We start from the raw sequence: 19,744 nt of genomic DNA, 5'->3' as shown, positions 1-19,744 counted from the left end.
GCCAAGTCTGCCATCTGTTGGCGGTTGCATGCCATTCGTTATCAGCTCCAGGACGCTTCCGCCTGTGCGGTCCTTAGGTTTAGCCTTCCTTAGGTTCTTGCATTTCAGTTCTGTTCACGGCACACTCAACTTTACCTTCGGTTCTCTCAGTCTGTTCAACACTGTCACTCCTTTGTCTCTTCATTCGTCTCACCGTGTGGCCGTATGCTACTTTGATCAAGCTCGTCGAACCATGTCTGAAGCCACCGGAAGACGATCCGCTCCCGTCCGGTCAAAGAACAGGCCGAGACCTTTGTCCATTGTCCATTGTTCATAATGGCCTTGTTAGGCTGTCCACGCTCGCGCCGAAGGAGAATGTGCCTGTCTATTCATTTCAATCTGATGAGGATTATAAGACAGCCATCGCCATGACACCACGAACAGACTTCGCTGGACCATCAACAATTCAACGACTTGGAGACAAGTGCTTGCAAGCTGCGAGTAAATACCTTCCACTTTCCACCACTTTTCGTTACTTCACTCGAGTGCGACAAGCGACAGCCTGAAACAGTACTACCAACTTCGTCGAAAATCACTCACCATGTCTGAAATGCATCCTGATTCTCCTGCCATCCTGCATAGGGCTGTGAAAGATATCATCTGCAACTTGGAGAAGCAGCTGAAGGTACAGCAAGACACACTACGAGTTCTGTACAAGGAGTGGAACTTCTGGGAGGCAGCCGGCGCTCTTCTTGACTTTGATTTACTTGAAGTTAGCGACTTCAAGGTAGATAAGTTACAAAAACAGCTGATCGAAGCTCAAATAGAGCAGCTAACATTGGAAAACGACTTGTCGCAGATGACGGAGTTCGCCCGCCAAGTCTTCAGCCAGCAAGGCTTGGGCTTCGATACCCCCTCGATTCCCACCCCTATTCCGTCTGTTAATTTGTTCCCGCTATCAGCCGAGTATTCACATCCTTCACCACCACCAAAGTCGTATGGACAGCAAATGGCACAACGCCGACAGGATGATTTCCGCTATTACCTCGAACACCCGGAGATGCTGGCGGTTATGCCGGGACAAGTATCGCCCACGGTTACTAACATGAACAATGCATCAGTGCTTGATCCCCAATTAACCCTTCTTCAATCTCGCATGCCCCTTGCTCCCCCTCAAAACCCCCCTTTCTCTTACCACAACCCCGTTAGTCGCCCTCCAGCGCCTTCCCCAACAAGAAGGACTTCAGTCAAGATTGTACATCCCCCATCAACATCTACCACTCCCGAGGTACGTACTAACAACCTCCCCCCTCAAAATGACCTCTTCTTCCTTAGGCGTATGACTGCCTACCGCAATTCTCGATACGGCTCACAAAAGGGAATCCACCCTACCGATGGTAAGCGCAATTACGAGTTTGACCCCCACTTTTGGGAGAAGAAAGAAAACTGGGACGGGACAGATGATTTCTGGTTCAAGCCCTCAACGCAGAAGAGGAGAAGAATGGATGATGAGGATGAGACTCTTTCGCCTTGTTCGGTGCTGAGGAAGAGAGTTAAGAGTGCTGGGGGAGTGTAACCATGAAGTCAATTAGGGGATGATATGGTAATACGGTGCGTGGGGGCGTGTGGAGAAGTAGATACTCGTGGGTAAGTGGTAGATTTTCTAACTGACCGAAGTTTAAGACGCACAACATAGATTGAAGAAATAAATAGAATAATCACTCGTTGACTGTTGAGCCTGAGATATCAAGCTGTGATGTACTCCTATTCTCAAGGCATTTTTATCTCTAACATAACGTTGCATGATGCCGTTCTCTCCAAACTCCTCCCCCCCAATGACCTTTTTCCCGAGCGAGCATTTCTTCCTGGTCTCCAACTATCCATTCACAAACCTTATTGACTTTCCCAACAATCTAAGTGTATCAATCTGCCTCCGATGGATATCATTTTGCCACTCACCTTGTCCTTATACCTACCTAATTGTATAGAATTATTCTTCTTCATGTTCTTCATGTTCAGTCGAGTCCACTCAGCTGGGATTGAACAAATAAGTCAGCAAGAACACCTGACTTAGCGATGAATAGCTCTTCGCACTTGGGGGTAACTTTGCTAAGTTTTTGGCACTATATTGATGCCCCTCGTGTTTTTTTGATACCTAGTTGTTACCGGTATAGAGCGCCGACGAGACAAGACTACATAGTCATCGTGAACAATGGAAACTTTCTGTAATCACGAAGAGTATGATTGAACTTCTTGAGGAGCTCTGTATTCTAGCCATCTAGAAAGATGACTGAGCCATGAATGCTGTTCGGAAAATGAGCGGCGTGAAGATTGAACATCACTTGTCTTCAGAAACAATGTTTCACTTGGTAATCGCTCCGGCCAGGTCCTTCATATTTCCAAGCTAAGACAGGCCAAACATCCCGGCTACAATACAACGAGGGGAAGCAGCGAACGTCGTCTTCCAGAACAATGCCCGTCTTCTAGAATAACTCAACTGTGTTCACTTGAAACCCGGAAAACAACGCCCTTGTTCTACTGACTGGTCCCGGGGATGCAGCCCTCCCGCTCCGAAACAAAGGCACCTCGAGAGGCCGCACACGAGGGCTGTTTCTCGTTGTTCATTGTTGTTCGGAAGCACGATCCGACAATAGTTTATCTAAAAAGACTGATGTGCGGATGAACAAGATAGATGATACCCAACTGAGAGGAGAACGACTGCCGTATAATGGATTCAACAACGACGTTCAAGATACCATCACTCGACTATAAATACCTCTAGACAATGCCGCTCCCTCTGAAGCGGATTAATTTCTTTTCTCGACAATAAAAGCGTCAACAACACTCTCAAGACAACGACTCACAACGACAAACATCATGCAATCAACCAACTCCTCCTCATCAAGCAAGTCCAGCATGGACTCACCCCTCGAAGTGCCTCTCCTCCCCCACGAGCGCCTTCAACCCCCTTCATCGGCGCACCTTACGCCCCTCCGCACAGCCCGCCACTTGCCTCTTGACTCTGATAACTCAAGCGACTCCAAGTCTTCAGGATCGTTCCCCTTTCCCGACATGAAACAATCCGACAGACCCAGCTCTTCAAGCTACGACAGCAACGAGACCATCAGCATCCCTCTTCTCCCCCACGAGCAGCTCACCTCGCCCTGGGCCTCCATGTCATCCATGGGATCCCCCTCATCATCATCGACTTCGACGACGAAGAGAACACAGATGCGTAAAAACAAGCATCATCGTCCCAACCCCCTTATCCTCGAGCGAATGCAGCATGCACAACATGCGCCTATGCTGGAGCCTGAAACCCAGTATGAACAAGGTTCGTGGTTCCCCCCCTCCTCCTCCTCCACCTCCTCCGCCCCCTCATACTCTCCCACTGGTACTACTACCACCATCCTTCCGCCTGACCATCAGCGCCATCGTGGAGAGTTTTGTGCCTCGCCCGAGCCAATGACTCCCGTCGAAGATCAGGTACGTCGTTCACTCCGTCCGTTGTTCGACATGGAAATTTTTGGTAACAAAGCGAGTGATCAAGGATTCGGCGCCTGCGCGAACAATGAAAGCGAGACGGACATCATCGCCAATCTTGAAGAAGGGTACTTGCCACCCGCGCTAGAAACTCGGACCCATGACGAGGAAGAGTGCACAATGAAGAGGAGTGAGAGTCTTGTTTCGTTCAAGGATCTCCATATTCCTGAACCAAAGGCTCCAGCTTCGATGGCAATCACGACTCTCAAGAGGCGAGTGAGTTATGCCTGCGAGACTGCCACCGAGTTAGTCAAAGGCTCCCGGGCGGCGGCTACGACCAGTGCTTTTGTAGGGGATGTTTTCGAATACCTGATCAAGAAGGGCTTTTAGCGGAGAGCGTCAAGTGGCAAGTAGCCATATTTTCTTGCTTTGTTGTATGTTCCTCATTTCATGTTCTGGTAGAAGAACCGCTGTACAGCTGTGTTCTCGACTTACCAAACCGTGGACAAATGTGAGATTTTAATCTGGTTGTTAGTTTTTCATCATCACCACATTAGAAAAGAAAAAAAATAAAACAACAAACTTCTGATTTGTCAACGTGTTTCTCCATGTTTCCTCGTGATGTGATTCCCTATGTAATATCAGGCGTTTGCTGACATGTTGTCCCGTGACCTCGAAGGGAGCTAGCCCAAAGCTTGGCCCCCTCCATTCCGAACACTTTTTCATTATTGTTCGTCTATACCCGTGCTATTGCTCCACCATATGACATGTCGTATCAATGCGCATGTGGCGTTTGTCTTCGATAGAGTAGCAACGCTAGTTCGATGTACGGTATGCCTGAAACGCGGCTGTCCTGTTACACCGTTCTGTTAGACTTCATCCTTCTAATGGCCGACTCAGAGCCGCAGAAGCAAACCTGGGCTGTAGTTACATAACGGTCAACCAAGCATTCACCTTGCAAGTTGTGAGTCTCAAAGAACTATGTAGGTCTCACGTTTCCCGGCCAGCAGGCTTCCGATGCCCTCATGAACGCGTGCTTGCCATGGGGTCAGTGTGTTACCCGGTCTTGTCCATGTACGACGGAACTCGATATTAAAAGATTTATGCAGTTGGCCGTAGTAGGGAACTTATCCCGACCGCACTTGGATACTCCTGCTAATGGAGCTAGGAGAGGGCGAGGATCGGAAACGGGTACGCACGTATGGAGTTCAGGTCAACCTCCGACAATGGAAAGTGGGAGACGGAGAATGGTGTGTCCAGGTGATAAGGCATAGCAGTGTTGCTTTTATTGCTTCCCTATATCCTCGTCCTTCCGTTATATTTGCGTGATCACATCCATTCTCATCTTACGTACTATTGGGGCGCTGTAAGCAGCACATGGCCATCAAATTTCTCGACTGGGGGACAGGACATACCGTAAGCACGCTTCCCACCGCATGCCGCCACCATCTTTCCATGGTGACCCCTCGATAAATGCAGCAGTATCAACGAAGTAACCAACATTGTGGGACTGGACTCCTCCTCGATCCGTCTGAAAGGCTTCTTCGGAAAACAGAAGCGTTTCGACGCGGTTACCTCCAGCTTGGTATTGTCCCAGTCGAAACCCATGCAATCAATGCGTGTACCTCTAGACCACTGCTACCAGGCAACCAGAGGGCATAAACAAGCAAACGCAATGAACTACTCCCAACACCACCAGCATCCGACCAGCAACACTTCTTTGGCGCAAGAGACTCGCATTCTTACCACCTTTCCAGCCGAGGGCCTTCCGGAACCGCGCGTTGAAGAGCTCCGCCGAGATGAAGTTCTTTATCCACCCTCCGCTCCGGGCGACTTTCCTTTCCACCTGCGCATCCCTCTTCTGACCCAACTAAACCGATGGTTCTGCTGTCAATGTGCAACCAGAGCGATCCATTCCCTGCAGAGCGATGAATACAGAGGCCTCGACAAGATCGGCATGGTGAACAACAAAACGTTTGATCGCTGTCACGACCCTGCCTGCTCTCATATTCAATGCGCCAACTGTGCCATCGGACCTGGATTTGGCGGTCTTTTATTATTCAACAGCTTGCTCCCTCCCGAAGGGGGTAGAGGAGTCCATATGCAGGGACCAACCGTTGTCCGAACCGTTGCCGGCCTACACGCTCACCCTTTCCATATCGACCCATGCCACTGGGAATGCGCCTGCCGTGAGTGGATAAGCAATGTGTTTGATTCCCGTTGCACGATGCACCTGACGAGGTGTGCGAATCCGCGCTGTCAGTTTCGAAACAGAAGAGACGTGGGAGTGTTGAGGCCGGATAGCGTGGTGCTGAATCGGTATGGACAACGGTTGGGTACGGCGGATCAGCGAGTTGTCGAGAGAAATGGTCCATGGATGGTGCAGAGGCAGGGTTTGAGCAAGGTATTTGAGAGGAGTCAGAGAGATAAAGGAAAGGGGGTAGTACTTCCGGGACAGCCACCGCCGGTACCAACCGGACCGCCCACAGCGGTGTTGCTGGATGTGTTTAGACCAGGGACTGCTGGTTACGCGGGCGATGAGATGGACATTTGTGACGACGAGGCTGAGAAAATACCGGTGTGGAAGCCAGGATGTCCGGCGCCGAGGTACAGACGCAGACGAGCGCCGCCGCCGCCACCACCACTCGATAAACCAGAGGAAGTTGCCAGGTATCTGTCAGAATATTTGGCCAGCATTCCACGTGGATCTCATCAGCCTATGTCAATGGCCAGCGCGGCTAGAGGAGACGTGTCGCGACCGGGGTTGGTGATGATGAGTGGAAGAAGAGAAGACGACGAAAGTCGAAGTCCATTACAGGGAGCAGGGTTCAGCCATCCTCCGAGACCAGGTCACCATTCTGGACATCGCCCACTGTCAGTCGGGGTAACCGCAGCCATGCCATCGACATCAACGAGGTCTTTTGGGGTTTCGAGTGCCAGTGACGGCCGGATAAGCAATGGGTGGCATCGGATGTAATGGGCAAGAAACTCTCCAGGGAATTCTTAGCATGGAGAGGCCAGAAATCCAATCACAGAAAGAGGCGAATCAAGTTTGGGTTCCGAAATCTTGTCAAAGGAAAAAAAGGAAGAAAGAACGGGCAGGCTTCCTGGAGACAAAGAGCGACCAAATGTCCGAAGAATGGAAGCTTGAGCAGCTGGACAAAAGCAGAAGGAGCGTGCACCCGCTTCAACTTCTTGCCCTGCACTGCATTTCCCCGCACAATCACGACATGCAGGTACCTAATACCCTCAGGTTCGCATTACCAACCAAGTATGTGGAGATCATGAGAAGTACCTGGTAGTTCCTCATAGAGTCGAGAAATATCAAACACTGCGATCTCACCAACATTTTTTTGTCTTTCGAAACCGTGACCCTAATGGAGACGCAGTGATGCTCTTACACAGTCCTTACTCCCTCCCTCTTGCTTCCCCCGAGTTTCTCTCACAAGTCTCTAACCATCCAAACATTCCCCTCCGCCTCTCCCCCCTCAAAAACTCTAAACCCTACCTTTTCATAGAACTTCACCACCTTCTTATTCTCCCCCGCCACCCCCAGATTCACTCCCCTTCCATACTCCTCTCCACTCTTCCTTACAGCTTCCACAAACCGTTCAATCATTTTCCTCCCCCACCCCTTCCCCTGCCACTCATCCAGCAAATCAATATGCAACATGGCCCTCCACGTTTCCACCATCTCCTTCTTCCTCGCTTCCGCCGGTCCGCCCTCCGGCCCTGACAAGACCAGCCATTGCGGATTATACGCAAGTTGAGCTAGACACACCGGATTCAACCTTTGAGCAGCTGTAGCAGCAGCAGCTTCTTTCGTTTTACCACCTTCGGAAGATGAAAGGAACCAGCTCTCGAGTGTGTCCAGTTGCTTGGGCGGGGGAACGTCGATGAGACCTTGGGGGGATTGCAGCACTTCCTTGATGTAGCGGGGGTAACAAGCAGCGAAGGTGTGGACGTCGGGGGTGCCGATTACGTAGCCTACTACTTTCCCATCCTTTCCGTCTTTGAAGGGGGAAGAGAAGTCGGTGTTGGTGTTGGTATCGGTGTCGGTGTCGTCGACCAGAACGAAACAGGTCTGTGGAGAGAGATGGGTGAATTGGACACACCAGATGTAGGGGGACATGCGGGCGGTGACGGGGTCAGCGGCGACGGTAGGGGACTGGGTTGCGCGACACTGGGGAGGTTTTGGAGTTAGTAATTTGTTGTTAGGTAGGTTGGTGGATGTACATGATCTTGTGCTGTAAGGGAATGCTGTAGAAAGAAGGGTTGAGAATCTGAGCAGTGTTGCATGGTCAAGTGAGGTGCTTCAAATTGGCACTTACAATGTGCATGCAAGCCTCAGTGTCTCTTGGCTCAAAGGGGCGAATGAAGGGCATGGTTGCGGTTGAGGAAAATTTAGCTGAGTTGTTGATGCGAGGGAGCGGTCGACGACGCTTGTTATCTTGGGGTATTTCTTCTTTTTTATATCTTAGCTTACGTCCAGATGGTGAGAAGAAAGGAGCAGAAAAGCGAGCAGGTGAGGGGTTGATTACCTTGAAAAGTACAGACATTATAGATGAGGTTTATCCGAAGTTTAACCCATTGCTTGTTCGCGGTCTGGCCAAGTCCGACGCTTATCCCGGAGTAACGAAGTCTGTGGGAAAACTTCGGGAGACTTGGGATATTCGGGCCGTGTCTCCTCCCTCTTGGTACAAGTGCTACCGATTTGATATCTCCACGCGGGTCAGGTCAACTCCTCCAGATCTGGAACGACGAAAAGCAGCCATTATACCCGAGGGCTTCTGGGCGCCAAGCGTCATTTGTCCCCATCTTTGCACACCCAGAAGCCTTCGGGTAATCTGACCCAGCTGCTCTCGAACTTGGGTCTTGAACAGAAGTTGGTATATTTCCTATTACCTAAGAACCTCCCAAAAGCACAGTGCTGGGAATCACCTCCCCGCCTACCGCCGGCATCCAGCCGTATCCGTACACCCATGGCTCATTCTCCGTTCCCCATTCCACCTGATTAATACATTCCCCTCCTCGTCAACGTGATGGAGTCCATAAATACTTTTCCCGAGCCAGTCTCTATCAAGAAGTGACTAACCCGCTGCTGCCGTACACGGAATCCTACATCTTGTTTGTTCTCAACGCGCAGCACCCCAGGTACTGCGCAAGCCGCTAGAGACGGGCAAGAAGTCTAAAACACTATGAGACGAAATGTTCAACAAAGAACCCAAACAAAAAGTGAAAGAAAGATATAACAAAGTTTGTACACGAAGTTGATATAAATGCAGAGGTATCTGGATTTCATAAGCCCCATTCAAGTCAGCACGGCGGCCACTCCTGCCTCCATTGCTGCTCGCCTCATAACCCGAAAGCAACACAGCCCCTGAAGAAAGAAAAGACGGGTTTCAAGGATCGGAAAATGACAGATAAATGGTTTGTGCAAATCAATGACGGAGATGCCTGCACCAATCGGCTTCCAAACAAGACATGAGATGGGCTTGGAGCATGCCAATGGGGCTATTTGTGCTGCGACTCGGCTTGTTTGAGAGAGAATGTTGAACCATTCTCCCCCATATTAGCAAGAGCTCGCCCAACACGTCCATATGACTCGATGTGAGGTTTGCGCAACCGTCGCCGGTAGTCGGATTTTCCGGGCTCTTCGTCGTCACTAACAGAGAAGGCACTTTGCGTTTCAGCATCGGATACAGCCATGCTCTCTGTTTGATTTGCATATGGAGGGCGAGGTACTCCCATGCCGGCACCATCAGGCGTGTCGCGTGGGCTCTCGCGTTTGCGACGAGGGTTGATGGGTGGAACTGGAGGTGCCGTGGTAGGTACAGGTGGTACTCCCGCACGGCTGCTCGGGCGAGACCCGCCTTCCTGTGAGTAGCCATGAGGCAGATCCATCGTCGGCATACGGCTGGTTGCCATCACAAACTTCGGCTCAGAGATTTCCCGCTTGTCTACGAAGCGTTTCGCTGTTTCTGAAATGAGCTGTCTTGATTTGGAACCGAAGGTTGGCGTTCCCGCCGGGGATCCCGCAGGTCCTGCAGTATACGGCGAAGAAGGCATTGGCGATGCGGGTGACGGCGGTCCCGGGTAGGCACCGTATACCGAACGACCGGCTTTCAGATTGCCTGCAGACTTGGATCTTTCAAGTAAATGAGGCGAAGGCAAGGGAGAAGGGGCACCGCGGTTAGAATAGCCTTGGGTTGGCATGATGGGAGACTGCTTGACATTTGTATCAGGAAGGCCAGGAGAGCGCAGTGGGCCGCGAGGGCTCCCAGGCGCCATATTCCCGTCTTGTTGCAGCATGAGATGGTGCAGCCGGCGGCTTTTGGACGTTGATCTTCCCCGCTTGGCATCCGAATCACTTCTCTCACGGCTGCCAGGCATGACGTGAGCAGTAGGAGAGTCACGATGCATTCCATATCCACGCTCCTGACTAGGGCCGCGTGAACTATACTGCATGGGATGTGCCTTCCCGTCCCTGCTCGACGTTCGTCCCCTCCTCGGAGCTCTTGGAGGCGATTGCAATGCCAGCGGTTCCATATTGCTTGACTCATCAAGAGACGGCGCGGTCGTGGAAAGCTGCTGTTGTGCAAGAGCCTCAAGTTCCTTCCGCTTCTGCAGCTCGCGCTTGGCATTTCTGAATGCCATCAAACCCGGGTGAGCGTTCCAAGTATCTTCTTTGTCATTTGTGGACTGAGTTGAATTGTCGTTCTCAGTCTCGGAACTATGACGGGCCTGGCGCGCCTTGCTCCTCTCTGGGATCGCTTGTACGGCTGTCTCCCTCACGTCGAATGAATCCTTGGTTGGGCTCCGAGAACTGCTCCTGGCGCCCCCAAGTCCCAGAAGCTTTAGGCTGGACTTGGGTTGACTTCCCGAATTATTCCGTGAGCGATCTACCAGAGAGCTACTACTTGACTTTGCTTTGAGGATGTTGATGTTCAAGTGGTTCAGGGAGGATTGGCTGCCTTTGTGGGAGGGGAGTTCTGGCTGTCTAACTGGTGATGTCGCTCTGCTGCTATCAGACTCGGCATAAGAAGTCAGCCTTTCCTTCACTCGTCGCCGAGCCTCGGCCAGTTGACTTGCGAACTCGTCCAGTTCGCTGTCAGTATTACTGGATCTGTTTGAAGGCTTGGATAGCCCGTGATTGGTCGCACTGCTCGACCGGTTGGAGGGTGCGGAGTCTACGACAGGTGTTTCCTTCTGCACTGCTTCAGCTGCCTGGTTGTCAGTGTTTGGTTTGGCACCGTTTCCGTAATAGTTCAATGTCCATTCTTGTTCCTGCGCAATCCATGGAGTGATCTTGGGGTCCGGCAACATATTGAGCGGTCGCGGCTCGGGATCGTTGTTTTGTGTGGGGGCACTCCAGATCGAGGAAGCATTGCTGCCTGAGCGAAGGTGTGAACGGACTAGGCCACCAAGTCCAGCGTTGGGGCCAAGAGTAGGAGAGTCTGCCGATGCAGGCTCCATTGACTCTTCGATAGAGATTCTTGGGTTTTCAGACTTTGCTGATGTGCTGATAGAAAGCGGGGGTGGAGCAGCAGCCCCCCTTAGCGCAGGGTGTTCCTCATCGGCAGGACGCTGAAGGCTGAGCTGACCGGAAAGGGCTGCTAAAGCTTCAGCTTGAAGACTTTCGGGTGTTTGCGAATCGAATTCGGTAGTCGAGGGCTCTTCTTCCAATGCTGGCTGAGTCCTGAGAGGATCCCCTCGTCCCTCAAAGGGCTGCCCGTGGGTAGATGACTCCTGTGAGCGAGCGGTAGCGAAGGAAGCATCAGACTCTGCCCGGAAGCGATGGGTTGGCGTCTCGCGACCCTGCTGCAGCTGGATTTGGCGCTGGGCGTACTTGGTCTCGTCGTATGGTTGCAAAGGCTTCTGAAACACTCCCATAGCGGTGGCTTTTCCAACATCGTTAGGCTGAATGGGCAACAGAGGGAGCGGTTCGCCAGTCTCGCTGATGGGGGGACTGAGTGGAGGAGAGCCACCAAAGTTTAGCTCGGGATCCGCTTGAGGAGCAGCCCCATTTCCCAAGTCCCCAGTACCAGTCGCAGGAGTAGTGATCGGAAGACTGACTGACCTTAGCTGAGGGGCGCTTGTTTTGCTTGCGAGGGTCCGTTCCTCGCCCAGCCGGTCACCAAGGGCCTTGACGCCCGAGGCCGCGGTCTTCTGGCGGTTGAGAGACTCGATCCTCGATAGCACAGAGGATTGTTCTGGCCCATCTTGGCTCGTGCTTTGCTCGTATAGACGTCTCTTATGGGTCACCGATCGGTCAAGAGCGGGAGTAGAAGCGCCCGAGGTAGGAGCAGTTGACACGTAACCTGCAGGCTGTGATGCGATCGAGTTGGCAGCAGTGGAATTGCGCGCCATGATGGAAGCCGACGAGGTAGTCGAACTCGTCTCCCGTTTGAAATTGTATCCCAGGGGGGGTGGTGATTCGGATCGTGGGTGGTCTTCATGGGCATTCGCCTGCTCATGCTCCTCTTCAGTTGCATGCTCTTGCTGCTCCTTTTCTTTTTCAGAAATACGCCAACGCTGAAAAGCGGACAAGGCGACATCGTCATCGGCGTACAATGCCCGGCCTCCCAGGCCGCCGGACTTGGTAGCAGGCACTTTGTAGATCTTTTGCCTTCCACCAAACAGGTTGTTACCCTCAATAGGTTTTCCGCGACTTAATATGCTTCCACCATTGTCGAAGTCAGAAGAAGCAATCGAATCGCTCCTGAAAAAGTGAGAAGGAGCCTTGATGGACTCCACCTCCGCAATGTCCCCAAGACCTCCGGCGGCACCAAAACCAAAGTCGGGAAGTCGCGATTGTCGCTTTGGGTGTAATACACTGTCGTCGCTGGCCTTGCCAATCTTGGTGTTGGGGTCATCTTGTTCTCTTAGCATGGAAAAGCGCGCAGATAGGTTTGTCATGAGAAGACTTGTGCGGAAGTTGTCGTCGGAAGGAAGGGCTGTCGAGAGATCGAATTCCAGCTTGGGTTCCTCTACCGGTGCCTTCTTCCCCTTCCTGAACCCCTTGAAGCCTGACAAGGAGGATTGCTCCGAGTCTTCGCTAGAGCGGGCGACTGCGGCGGCGGTGGCGGCGGCGGCGGCCTCCTCCTTGGCCTTCTTCTTATTTCTGAAGCGATTCATGCTGGCGGTTTGAGGTGCGGTGTCGGGATATAAACAAGCTCACACTGACGGAGAGGAGTGAGACCCGATTATAAGAACTGCCCCAGATCAGATCAGATCAGAGTGGCGGATGGTGAGATTTGCATTCCATCCAGGGATGTAGTGCAGATCGTATTTTTGCGAGGGTTCACCCGAAGCGATCTGGTCGGTGATACGGCAAGACGAATCAAGCGACGTCCCGTCAACCTGTTCAGATGCAGTGTTGCGTTTCTAAGTGAGGGAGGACTGTGTGTCAGCTTGGTCTCGTGCAAAGCGCAACAGCGCCCCTTGCTCGTGCTCGCGGGGATCACAGCCCTTTGTACCAGGACCCCAGGCCACTCACCGTATGTTTCGCCGCCGTTATCGGGCGAGTCCAAAGTCGTATACCCGCTTTCTATGGTCAACAAAAGCAGAGAGGTTCTGCAATGGAAAACCCGGGCAAGAGGTGAGTCTGGTGTTGCGAAAGCTGCAGGGTCAATAGTGCTGAGAAGTCGAGGTATCTTTACGATGTCCCAATCCGTTTATCGCACAGCACCAATTTCTGTAGTCTTCCAATTTGATATCCTCGGTCGATCGGGCGTGGGAAGTTTCGGTATGTCAAAATAACACAGTGAGCGAGTGTGATGAAGAAACGAAAAGAAGAGGACGATCTCGCGTCACATCCAGGTCTTTGGGTTTGCTGGTGTTTTGATGGCAGTATACCGACAAATATTCGAGAGAAAAGAGCGGGCGAAGAGAAGTCGTCGTAAGAGAAGAGAATTGATCTTCTTATTGTCGGCCAGGTAAAGGAGTGACGACGGGCGCGCGGGCACACCCAAAGTGCGGGTTGGAACGCGGGGAACCGAATACAAGCGACAAGAGGCTGAGAGGGGCTTGTCGGCGGCGGACCTGAAGCTGATGATCAGAGGAATGGAATGGTCGGACGACAAGACGCAACGGGATGGGATGAGGTTTTGGGTTGTACGTAGAGGTAGAGGTAGAGGTAGAGGTAGTGTGCGGGTTGGGGCCAGGCCTGGGAACTGAACCTGGTTCTGGGGATGAGGCAAGGTGTAGTGGAAGAAGGTTAGGTTCCTTGCCGGGGGTGGTTCACCCTTTCGGAGGAGGAGGACCGTCAACTTTCTTTCTGGATGCACACTGCAGGGCAGGGCACGCACGCACACGCAAGGAAGTCCCCTCCCAGGGATCCCGTCGACTACGCTAGGCACCAACAAGGAAGGGCACAAGGGCACGGCACCTGCACTACCTACCTACCTACCTACCTAGGTATGTACCTACCTAGAGGTAGCCTCCACTGAGCCAGGAACGACGGGACTGCAACAACACAACAAACCTGAACGGGCAGCCGTGGGGCTACTAGGTGCTATCCTCCACCTGCGGGCACCTCGGCTGGCTGGCAGCGCAGTTTGGAGCGCATTGGGAGCGCCTTGGCAGCCGACCTGACCTGGCTTAGTTTTTCACCTTCACCGTGGGAAGCACGCGGAGGAGCGACCCGCCGTGGACCGGATGACCCCCGAGTGTGGGGGGTGTGTTTATTGGAGGTCAATTGAGCTCTGTCATTGGCCAGCCGAGATCCGTCCATGGAGAAAAGGGGCATGCAAAAGCAATTTGTGTGACAAACGATTCCACCGTGCGTCTGCCCGCCCAACTTGTGCACCACCTTTCCTCTCCAAAAATGGTGCGCTTTCGGTGCTCGAGGAAATGAAGCTTCCCAAGCCAATTTCATTGGGCAAAATCCTCCAGAGAAGGTCGGACAGGGGCCAAAAAGAAAAAATCGGAAACCCGACAGCGGAAAGCGAAGGGACAGAGCTCCTTTCATTCCAATTAGTGCTGTGCCTTGTACCTGCAGAGGTGCAGCCTGCACTGACCTCGCTGGCACTCTCCATGCGTCTATTCAGTGTGGTACAAAGGTACAGTACGTTTATGAGACGAGGACATTGTGGGGAGGAGGGTCGTGGGAGAGTACCGTCAGATTGCCGCCAACCCCATGGGTGGAGAGCGATGAGCCAAGGCTACCAGATCGTCAACAACAATCACGACGACATTTGCATTTGAGATGAGCTTTCAGTTGCGATCCATGATCCACGGCGGTTGTCTTCTGCGCTTGTTTTACGGGGGGAAGTGCCAGTTTAACCCTAACCCCAAGGTTCGTTCCATCTAATTTCATCTCATCTTGTTCCCGTAAGGTAAGGTAACTAGGTATTGTCCGGTAGGGCAAGGCAGATCACACTTTTGAGTACTACGTCTAGTTGCCTTTTCACGGAACATCCCTCATTTTGATCAATTTTAACGAGTCATGGCATTGAGCTCATCAGGCATGTCCTTTCTGAATGACTTTTTCTTTTTTCTTTTTTTTTTGGGCAAATTGTTCTCCAACCTTTGAATTGGCCTGAAACATACCCCTCCATCACCCGCTTGGTCGTTGGCTGCGGTGTTGATGTATGCCGTTGTTGATGTACATAGTGTCTTACGGTACAATACTCGACTGGTTTATTTGTTAGTCTGGGTCTTCGGCCATGGGTTGAATAGGGGAGATCTGTAGCTCTTCTTGGCTCCCTCAGAGTTCCGTTCAAAGCGACGGACTATGACCAGGGTAAAATACGCTACAGAAAGCGTCTCTTTGTGACTGCCTTTGTCCATCTCCTTCGAGTCCGCCAAGTTTGTAAGATCTAAGAGGGTAGTTTTTTTTATGACGCCCATCCGCTCGAGCTTTGAATGATTTTTCACTTCTGATAGATTGAGAGTGAGAAAAAAAACTTTTTTATACAACTACCAAACAAATCAGGGCTGGATTGTAATGGCGTTGCTGCATGCGGATGCGGTGCGGGTCGTGTTGCAACCCACGACATCTTTCCACTGCAGGTACTGGACAGCAAGATATCTTGCAGTGCTTCATCTGACCTGTCTCTCTGCCTGTGCATGATGACAGGATACGATGGTTGGAGAAAAAGTAATGTTCCCTCCAAAATTGTACGTCCAACAATAAAAAACTTTTCGCATTAATTCCCGCCACTATTCACGCAACTTGCGAACAAATCATTGTTGAAACAACAAGTTGGAATTGTCATGGACCTAGTTGGAGGCGAGCAGGGTTCTTGCCGTCTCCACTGCCATAGCCGAACCGTGACATCTGCCAAGTATCTCCAGTTGAGCCAAGCTCGCCGGTCGACTCTCGACATCTCTCACCTAGACAGTGGCACAACACCGCGGCGTGAACAGAGCGGCTGCAACCAAAGCTTTTCTAGACGGCTATTTGCTCCATTTTCTCTTTGCATTATGGCCGTTCGGCACGGAGGCTTAGGACCAGGAGGCGAATCAAGGTTTGGGCGGGCAATAGGGGCGGCAGATGACGTGGGAATGATGGCAGCCAAAGTTTCGCACCTGCCAGACCTTGAAGAAGACACACATGTTGCCGGTGCGACGACGATGGATCAGGACTCGACCAACTGACTGGATTATTTACGGTGACGGATATCATAGACCTGGGGTCTCTGTGCTACCGCGATATACGAGTTAAACCTGGTTGGTTTGAGGCTGTGACACGAATGCAGATTATTGTCTTGCTTCAATCACCCTAGACTGGACTCGCTCTGTCTTAATCTGCCCCCTCGTCCTCGGGATCGACACTAGAATGAAGATGTATAGGACTTCACCTTGCGTGATTGGATGTATCATGCCGCAGAGGCCAAACGAAAACCCATGCTCCCCCACGCCGCCATCGTGGAGCTTGGGGGTTTGGGGTTCCGGTAGATCAACAGCCTCAAGATGTGACGGGGCGGTCATTGAGCTGACCAGCCACAGATTTTGACCCATTCATAGCAAACGGCAACACCAATAAAGGCGGATTTTGCGTTTGCAATCAGCTACCGATGGTCGTGTTTTTCGCACCATTTTTTTGCTGGTTGGTTTCACTCGCCGTTGCATCCAGCCAGTAGAGCCTCAAACCGTCGTGTTCGACCCCCTTCTGCCCTCCGATTGGTTCGTGAAGAAGAAGCCTCCTGCCCATCCTTCATGTCAGCTGTACCGTGTGGTGCAAGCTAGAAAAGACTCGAAAGGCATGTTAAGAACGAACGGATCCTGGTATATTTTGCCATGTTGTTCGTTTTGTGGCCGCACTCAATTACAGGACCACAGTTGGTGATATTGCGAGGTTTTTCTGTGTGGATCTTGGAACACTGGCCATCAGCTACCTAGGTACCCTACGCAGTAAATGCACGCGAAGGATTACACTACAGTTGTGGCAGATTCACTAGACACACACCTTCCCCGGCTCTAGGTAGCCGCCGCGGCTGGCCGTTCCACACGGATCTTCCGCGATCCAATTACTGAAGGAGCACTTGACGGCTGTACCTGACGCTAAACCCAATTAGGCTCAGTCAAAACTCCACAACCACGAGAAATGAATGGAACCGGTAATCTTGGTGGGGTGACCGTTTCTGGCACGACTTGCGAATTGCTGGCCTGGCTACCCTGGCTGGCTTCGGGCACTGCAGCATGGAAGTTGGGCCTTGGTCAATTTTTGGAGATTGAGCGTCGAGGTCCCCCACCATCTGATGCCATTCCATCTTGTAAGCTTCAGTCTGTCTCCAGAGCGGAACTGATCACGGGACAGAGAATCGGTATCGTGAAACACAAACAATCCATCACGCTGCAGGTTTCAGTTCCAAGACAGCATCAAGACCGACGAAGAAGGGGGAAAAAAAGAAAAAGAAAAAGAAAAAAAAGGGGGAGGGTCCAGCAGGTGAGACCTGTGCTGCTCGTCACCATGCAAGTAAGTGAACGGCTGAACAACCCAAGACAACCCCGCATTCCATGCACAGACAACAGAGAGGAAACCCCGCTTGACGAGAACTCGTACCATGGACAGCTGAGTATTTTTCACTCGACCCAATTGTGCAGAACAAAATGAACGTGGAAATGATTCCAAGATAGGTGCTCGGGTGAGGCCTGTCAACAGCACGGAGAAGGCCATACACGGCAATCATTTCCATGTCGCCGTCTCAGACATGCGTGGCGGTCAAAACAACTTCAGAACCTTTGTATCACCAGACGTTCGGTCTACTTGGGAGAGTTAGACTTTTATTCATTTCCGCCTCTCTCTTTTCAGGCAATCTTTTTCGACGTGGGGCAGATATGTAATAAGGCGCGCGGCCTTCATTTCACGCCTCCCATCATCATCATCTCCCGGCGTTTTTATCCTCGAACTCTACCAAGAGCTTCGGCGTTCACCAATTGGCCTAGAACAGAATCACTTCAAGGCATCGAATTCTGGAGAGTTCATGTCGAGAGGGGCAATATCAATCGATGTGAATATAATTGCAACCAGGACAAAAGAGACAGGGTAACGCATGACATTCTCATACTCACAGCAGACAGCTTCTCCACAACAACACCCTTCCAATTCCATCTTATCAGATTCTGCAATTTCGCCCTGCATTTCTAACCACAATCAACTTAACCTTCTCGCTCTCTCTCTATCTTGTCATTTTTTTTACTTCTCCAACACATGGACTCAAGTCTCAGATGGATGGCACAAACGTAAACCCTAGACCGTTTCGCCCACCCGCCCATCCTTCCTCATCAGACCTGTCCAGTCCGTCCTACATCGTATCGAGACATCCAATGTGACACCAAATCTCCGGTTGCCTGTCACGTATCGCCGTGAGCACGGTCAAGTATTTCATTTGAGTTCTCCGATTATTCTTTGCAACGATGCGCCGCACGGTCAATACATAAATGTCAAGGCGGCCTCGAGAGCAGAGTGGTAGCACGGTGTGATGGGCGCGGTCTCGGTGAGTCGTCGTTGCTGATTCGATTCAGACGCGAGATTTCATGTAAGATCATATTGAACAGGCGCCCCAAATTGTTCTTTGTGTCATGCCTCTGGGATGTTATAGTACCACCTCCATGGGTTATCCCACCGACTGGAACTGCGGGTCGGGGAGAGGCTATAGATGCGGCATGATAACCGATATTCTAGGTTGTAGATGGACACCTATGGACACCTATGGACAGGGTCATGGCTTGGTGTGAGGGTTGTGTATGCATTGTACCAAAGAACAATGTTTCCGTGTTGAGTGGTATCCCGTTTCAGAAGAAGTCTTCTTTGCCTCGTGCCGTCCCTGTCTGCCTGTCCGCGCGCACCCGAGAAAACTCCAAGCGAAGCTTCTCACATAGAAAACTATAGTTCAGTAAGAGCTGGGGGGCGCATAGAAACATGTGATATATGGCACGCTATACATATGGCAGTCCGTTGTCTGGCCGTCCGTCTGCCTGCTCACGCAGAAGGAATACTTCCATGGAAGTTCTTATCCAAAGACTATGATGGTGAACCCGAATATTTCACATTCAGTTAGCGTCAAGTTCATCACCCGTCATCCTGGACCTACACTAGGCAACATCTCCACATGGTGCCCCCTTCATATTCCCCGAGGTGCATTAGTATGTAAAAATTTTGACTAGTCCCGTCTCCACGAACGGTTGAGATTCAGAGTCTATGCCAAACAAGCTCTTTCTCTTGTCTTCGAAAAAGTCTTCTCCCGCTGACCGTCGCATACCTAGTCCGTCTTCCTGTGTTTCCATCTGATGTGGATGTGCGATCGTTGTGGTGGGCACGTGGGTGGAAGACCGTGAAAGTTTAGCGTAGCCGAGAAAGGTTCCGGATGGTAAGCCCAGACCGTTCGTTGACGAGCAGGGGACCGCTGGACGCAACTCTATAATACATAGCTCGAGGAAGCGCCTGTTGCACTCGCTTGTGAAATGGTGATGTTCGTTCTGAGCGCTTACAAAGCGAAAAACTAATGAGATTACAGTTTCTTTTGTGTTGTTGATAGGAAGAAGAAGATTAAAGCACATAGGTCCGAATACTCTCGGTCATAAAAAGATCCGTGCTTAGTTTGGAGGGAGACGGAGAATATCCCGGCGAGAAAAGAGTCTGGGGAGACAAAAGTCAAGCGCCAATGCTGTTAGGCCAAGTCCTGTTAATTGTTAGTGATCGGAAGGGAAGTGCGCCTATATACAGTATACACCTGAGACACCTCGACCTTCACAACTTTTAACTCCTTTGAGTTCTTCCCAACACCGTAGAATATAGTTGACGCATTCACAGAAAAGGGGACATATGGATGGA

The 19,744-nt window shown here is 51.5% G+C and overlaps 6 protein-coding genes across 7 annotated transcripts; 3 read left to right on the top strand and 3 right to left on the bottom strand.

Moving 5' to 3' along the window:
- Window positions 1-580: 580 nt before the first annotated feature.
- NCU05571 (hypothetical protein) lies at window positions 581-1,697 on the top strand (the record flags this gene model as incomplete). Its single annotated transcript, XM_955440.2, has 2 exons — window positions 581-766; window positions 839-1,697. The coding sequence occupies 2 exons, from the start codon at window positions 581-583 to the stop codon at window positions 1,553-1,555; spliced, it is 903 nt and encodes a 300-aa protein (XP_960533.1). The 3' UTR covers window positions 1,556-1,697.
- Window positions 1,698-2,856: 1,159 nt separating this feature from the next.
- On the top strand, window positions 2,857-3,852 carry NCU05572 (hypothetical protein; the record flags this gene model as incomplete). Its single annotated transcript, XM_955441.1, has 1 exon — window positions 2,857-3,852. The coding sequence occupies one exon, from the start codon at window positions 2,857-2,859 to the stop codon at window positions 3,850-3,852; it is 996 nt and encodes a 331-aa protein (XP_960534.1).
- A 1,009-nt stretch (window positions 3,853-4,861) lies between these two features.
- On the top strand, window positions 4,862-6,439 carry NCU10186 (hypothetical protein; the record flags this gene model as incomplete). Its single annotated transcript, XM_001728190.2, has 2 exons — window positions 4,862-5,703; window positions 5,758-6,439. The coding sequence occupies exons 1-2, from the start codon at window positions 5,069-5,071 to the stop codon at window positions 6,437-6,439; spliced, it is 1,317 nt and encodes a 438-aa protein (XP_001728242.2). The 5' UTR covers window positions 4,862-5,068.
- Window positions 6,440-6,800: 361 nt separating this feature from the next.
- Window positions 6,801-8,076, bottom strand: NCU05574. Of its 2 annotated transcripts, none has more exons than XM_011396665.1 (3): window positions 8,004-8,076; window positions 7,794-7,927; window positions 6,801-7,645 (listed from the first exon to the last, which is right to left on the bottom strand). In XM_011396665.1, the coding sequence occupies exons 2-3, from the start codon at window positions 7,845-7,847 to the stop codon at window positions 6,905-6,907; spliced, it is 795 nt and encodes a 264-aa protein (XP_011394967.1). In that variant the 5' UTR covers window positions 7,848-7,927; window positions 8,004-8,076; the 3' UTR covers window positions 6,801-6,904. The 2 variants fall into 2 exon arrangements, with proteins under 2 accessions (XP_011394967.1, XP_011394966.1); XM_011396664.1 differs by lacking the exon at window positions 8,004-8,076 and adding an exon at window positions 7,699-7,722 and having other exon boundaries at window positions 7,794-7,925.
- A 237-nt stretch (window positions 8,077-8,313) lies between these two features.
- On the bottom strand, window positions 8,314-13,731 carry NCU05575 (hypothetical protein). The gene is made up of 2 exons (XM_955444.2): window positions 12,962-13,731; window positions 8,314-12,849 (listed from the first exon to the last, which is right to left on the bottom strand). Exon 2 carries the CDS (start codon window positions 12,598-12,600, stop codon window positions 8,977-8,979), a length of 3,624 nt encoding a protein of 1,207 aa, XP_960537.1. The 5' UTR covers window positions 12,601-12,849; window positions 12,962-13,731; the 3' UTR covers window positions 8,314-8,976.
- A 3,260-nt stretch (window positions 13,732-16,991) lies between these two features.
- Window positions 16,992-17,606, bottom strand: NCU05576 (hypothetical protein; the record flags this gene model as incomplete). Its single annotated transcript, XM_955445.1, has 2 exons — window positions 16,992-17,212; window positions 17,474-17,606. 2 exons carry the CDS (start codon window positions 17,604-17,606, stop codon window positions 16,992-16,994), a joined length of 354 nt encoding a protein of 117 aa, XP_960538.1.
- Between the last annotated feature and the right edge of the window lie 2,138 nt (window positions 17,607-19,744).

This window comes from Neurospora crassa, linkage group VI (genome assembly GCF_000182925.2).
Source record: "Neurospora crassa OR74A linkage group VI, whole genome shotgun sequence".
NCBI lineage: Eukaryota > Fungi > Ascomycota > Sordariomycetes > Sordariales > Sordariaceae > Neurospora > Neurospora crassa.
The sequence above is the reverse complement of the archived record's forward strand: the minus strand, read 5'-3'. Positions and strand labels throughout refer to the sequence as shown.

Excerpts from the sequence above, each read along its gene's own strand:
- NCU05575 (XM_955444.2), bottom strand. The coding sequence starts at position 12,600 with ATGAATCGCTTCAGAAATAAGAAGAAGGCCAAGGAGGAGGCCGCCGCC.
- NCU05574 (XM_011396664.1), bottom strand. The coding sequence starts at position 7,847 with ATGCCCTTCATTCGCCCCTTTGAGCCAAGAGACACTGAGGCTTGCATG. Across the intron at positions 7,723-7,793 it reads CTGAGGCTTGCATGCACATT|CATTCCCTTACAGCACAAGA; the intron begins GTAAGTGCCAAT and ends TTCTTTCTACAG. Across the intron at positions 7,646-7,698 it reads CCCTTACAGCACAAGATCAT|TGTCGCGCAACCCAGTCCCC; the intron begins GTACATCCACCA and ends AAACCTCCCCAG.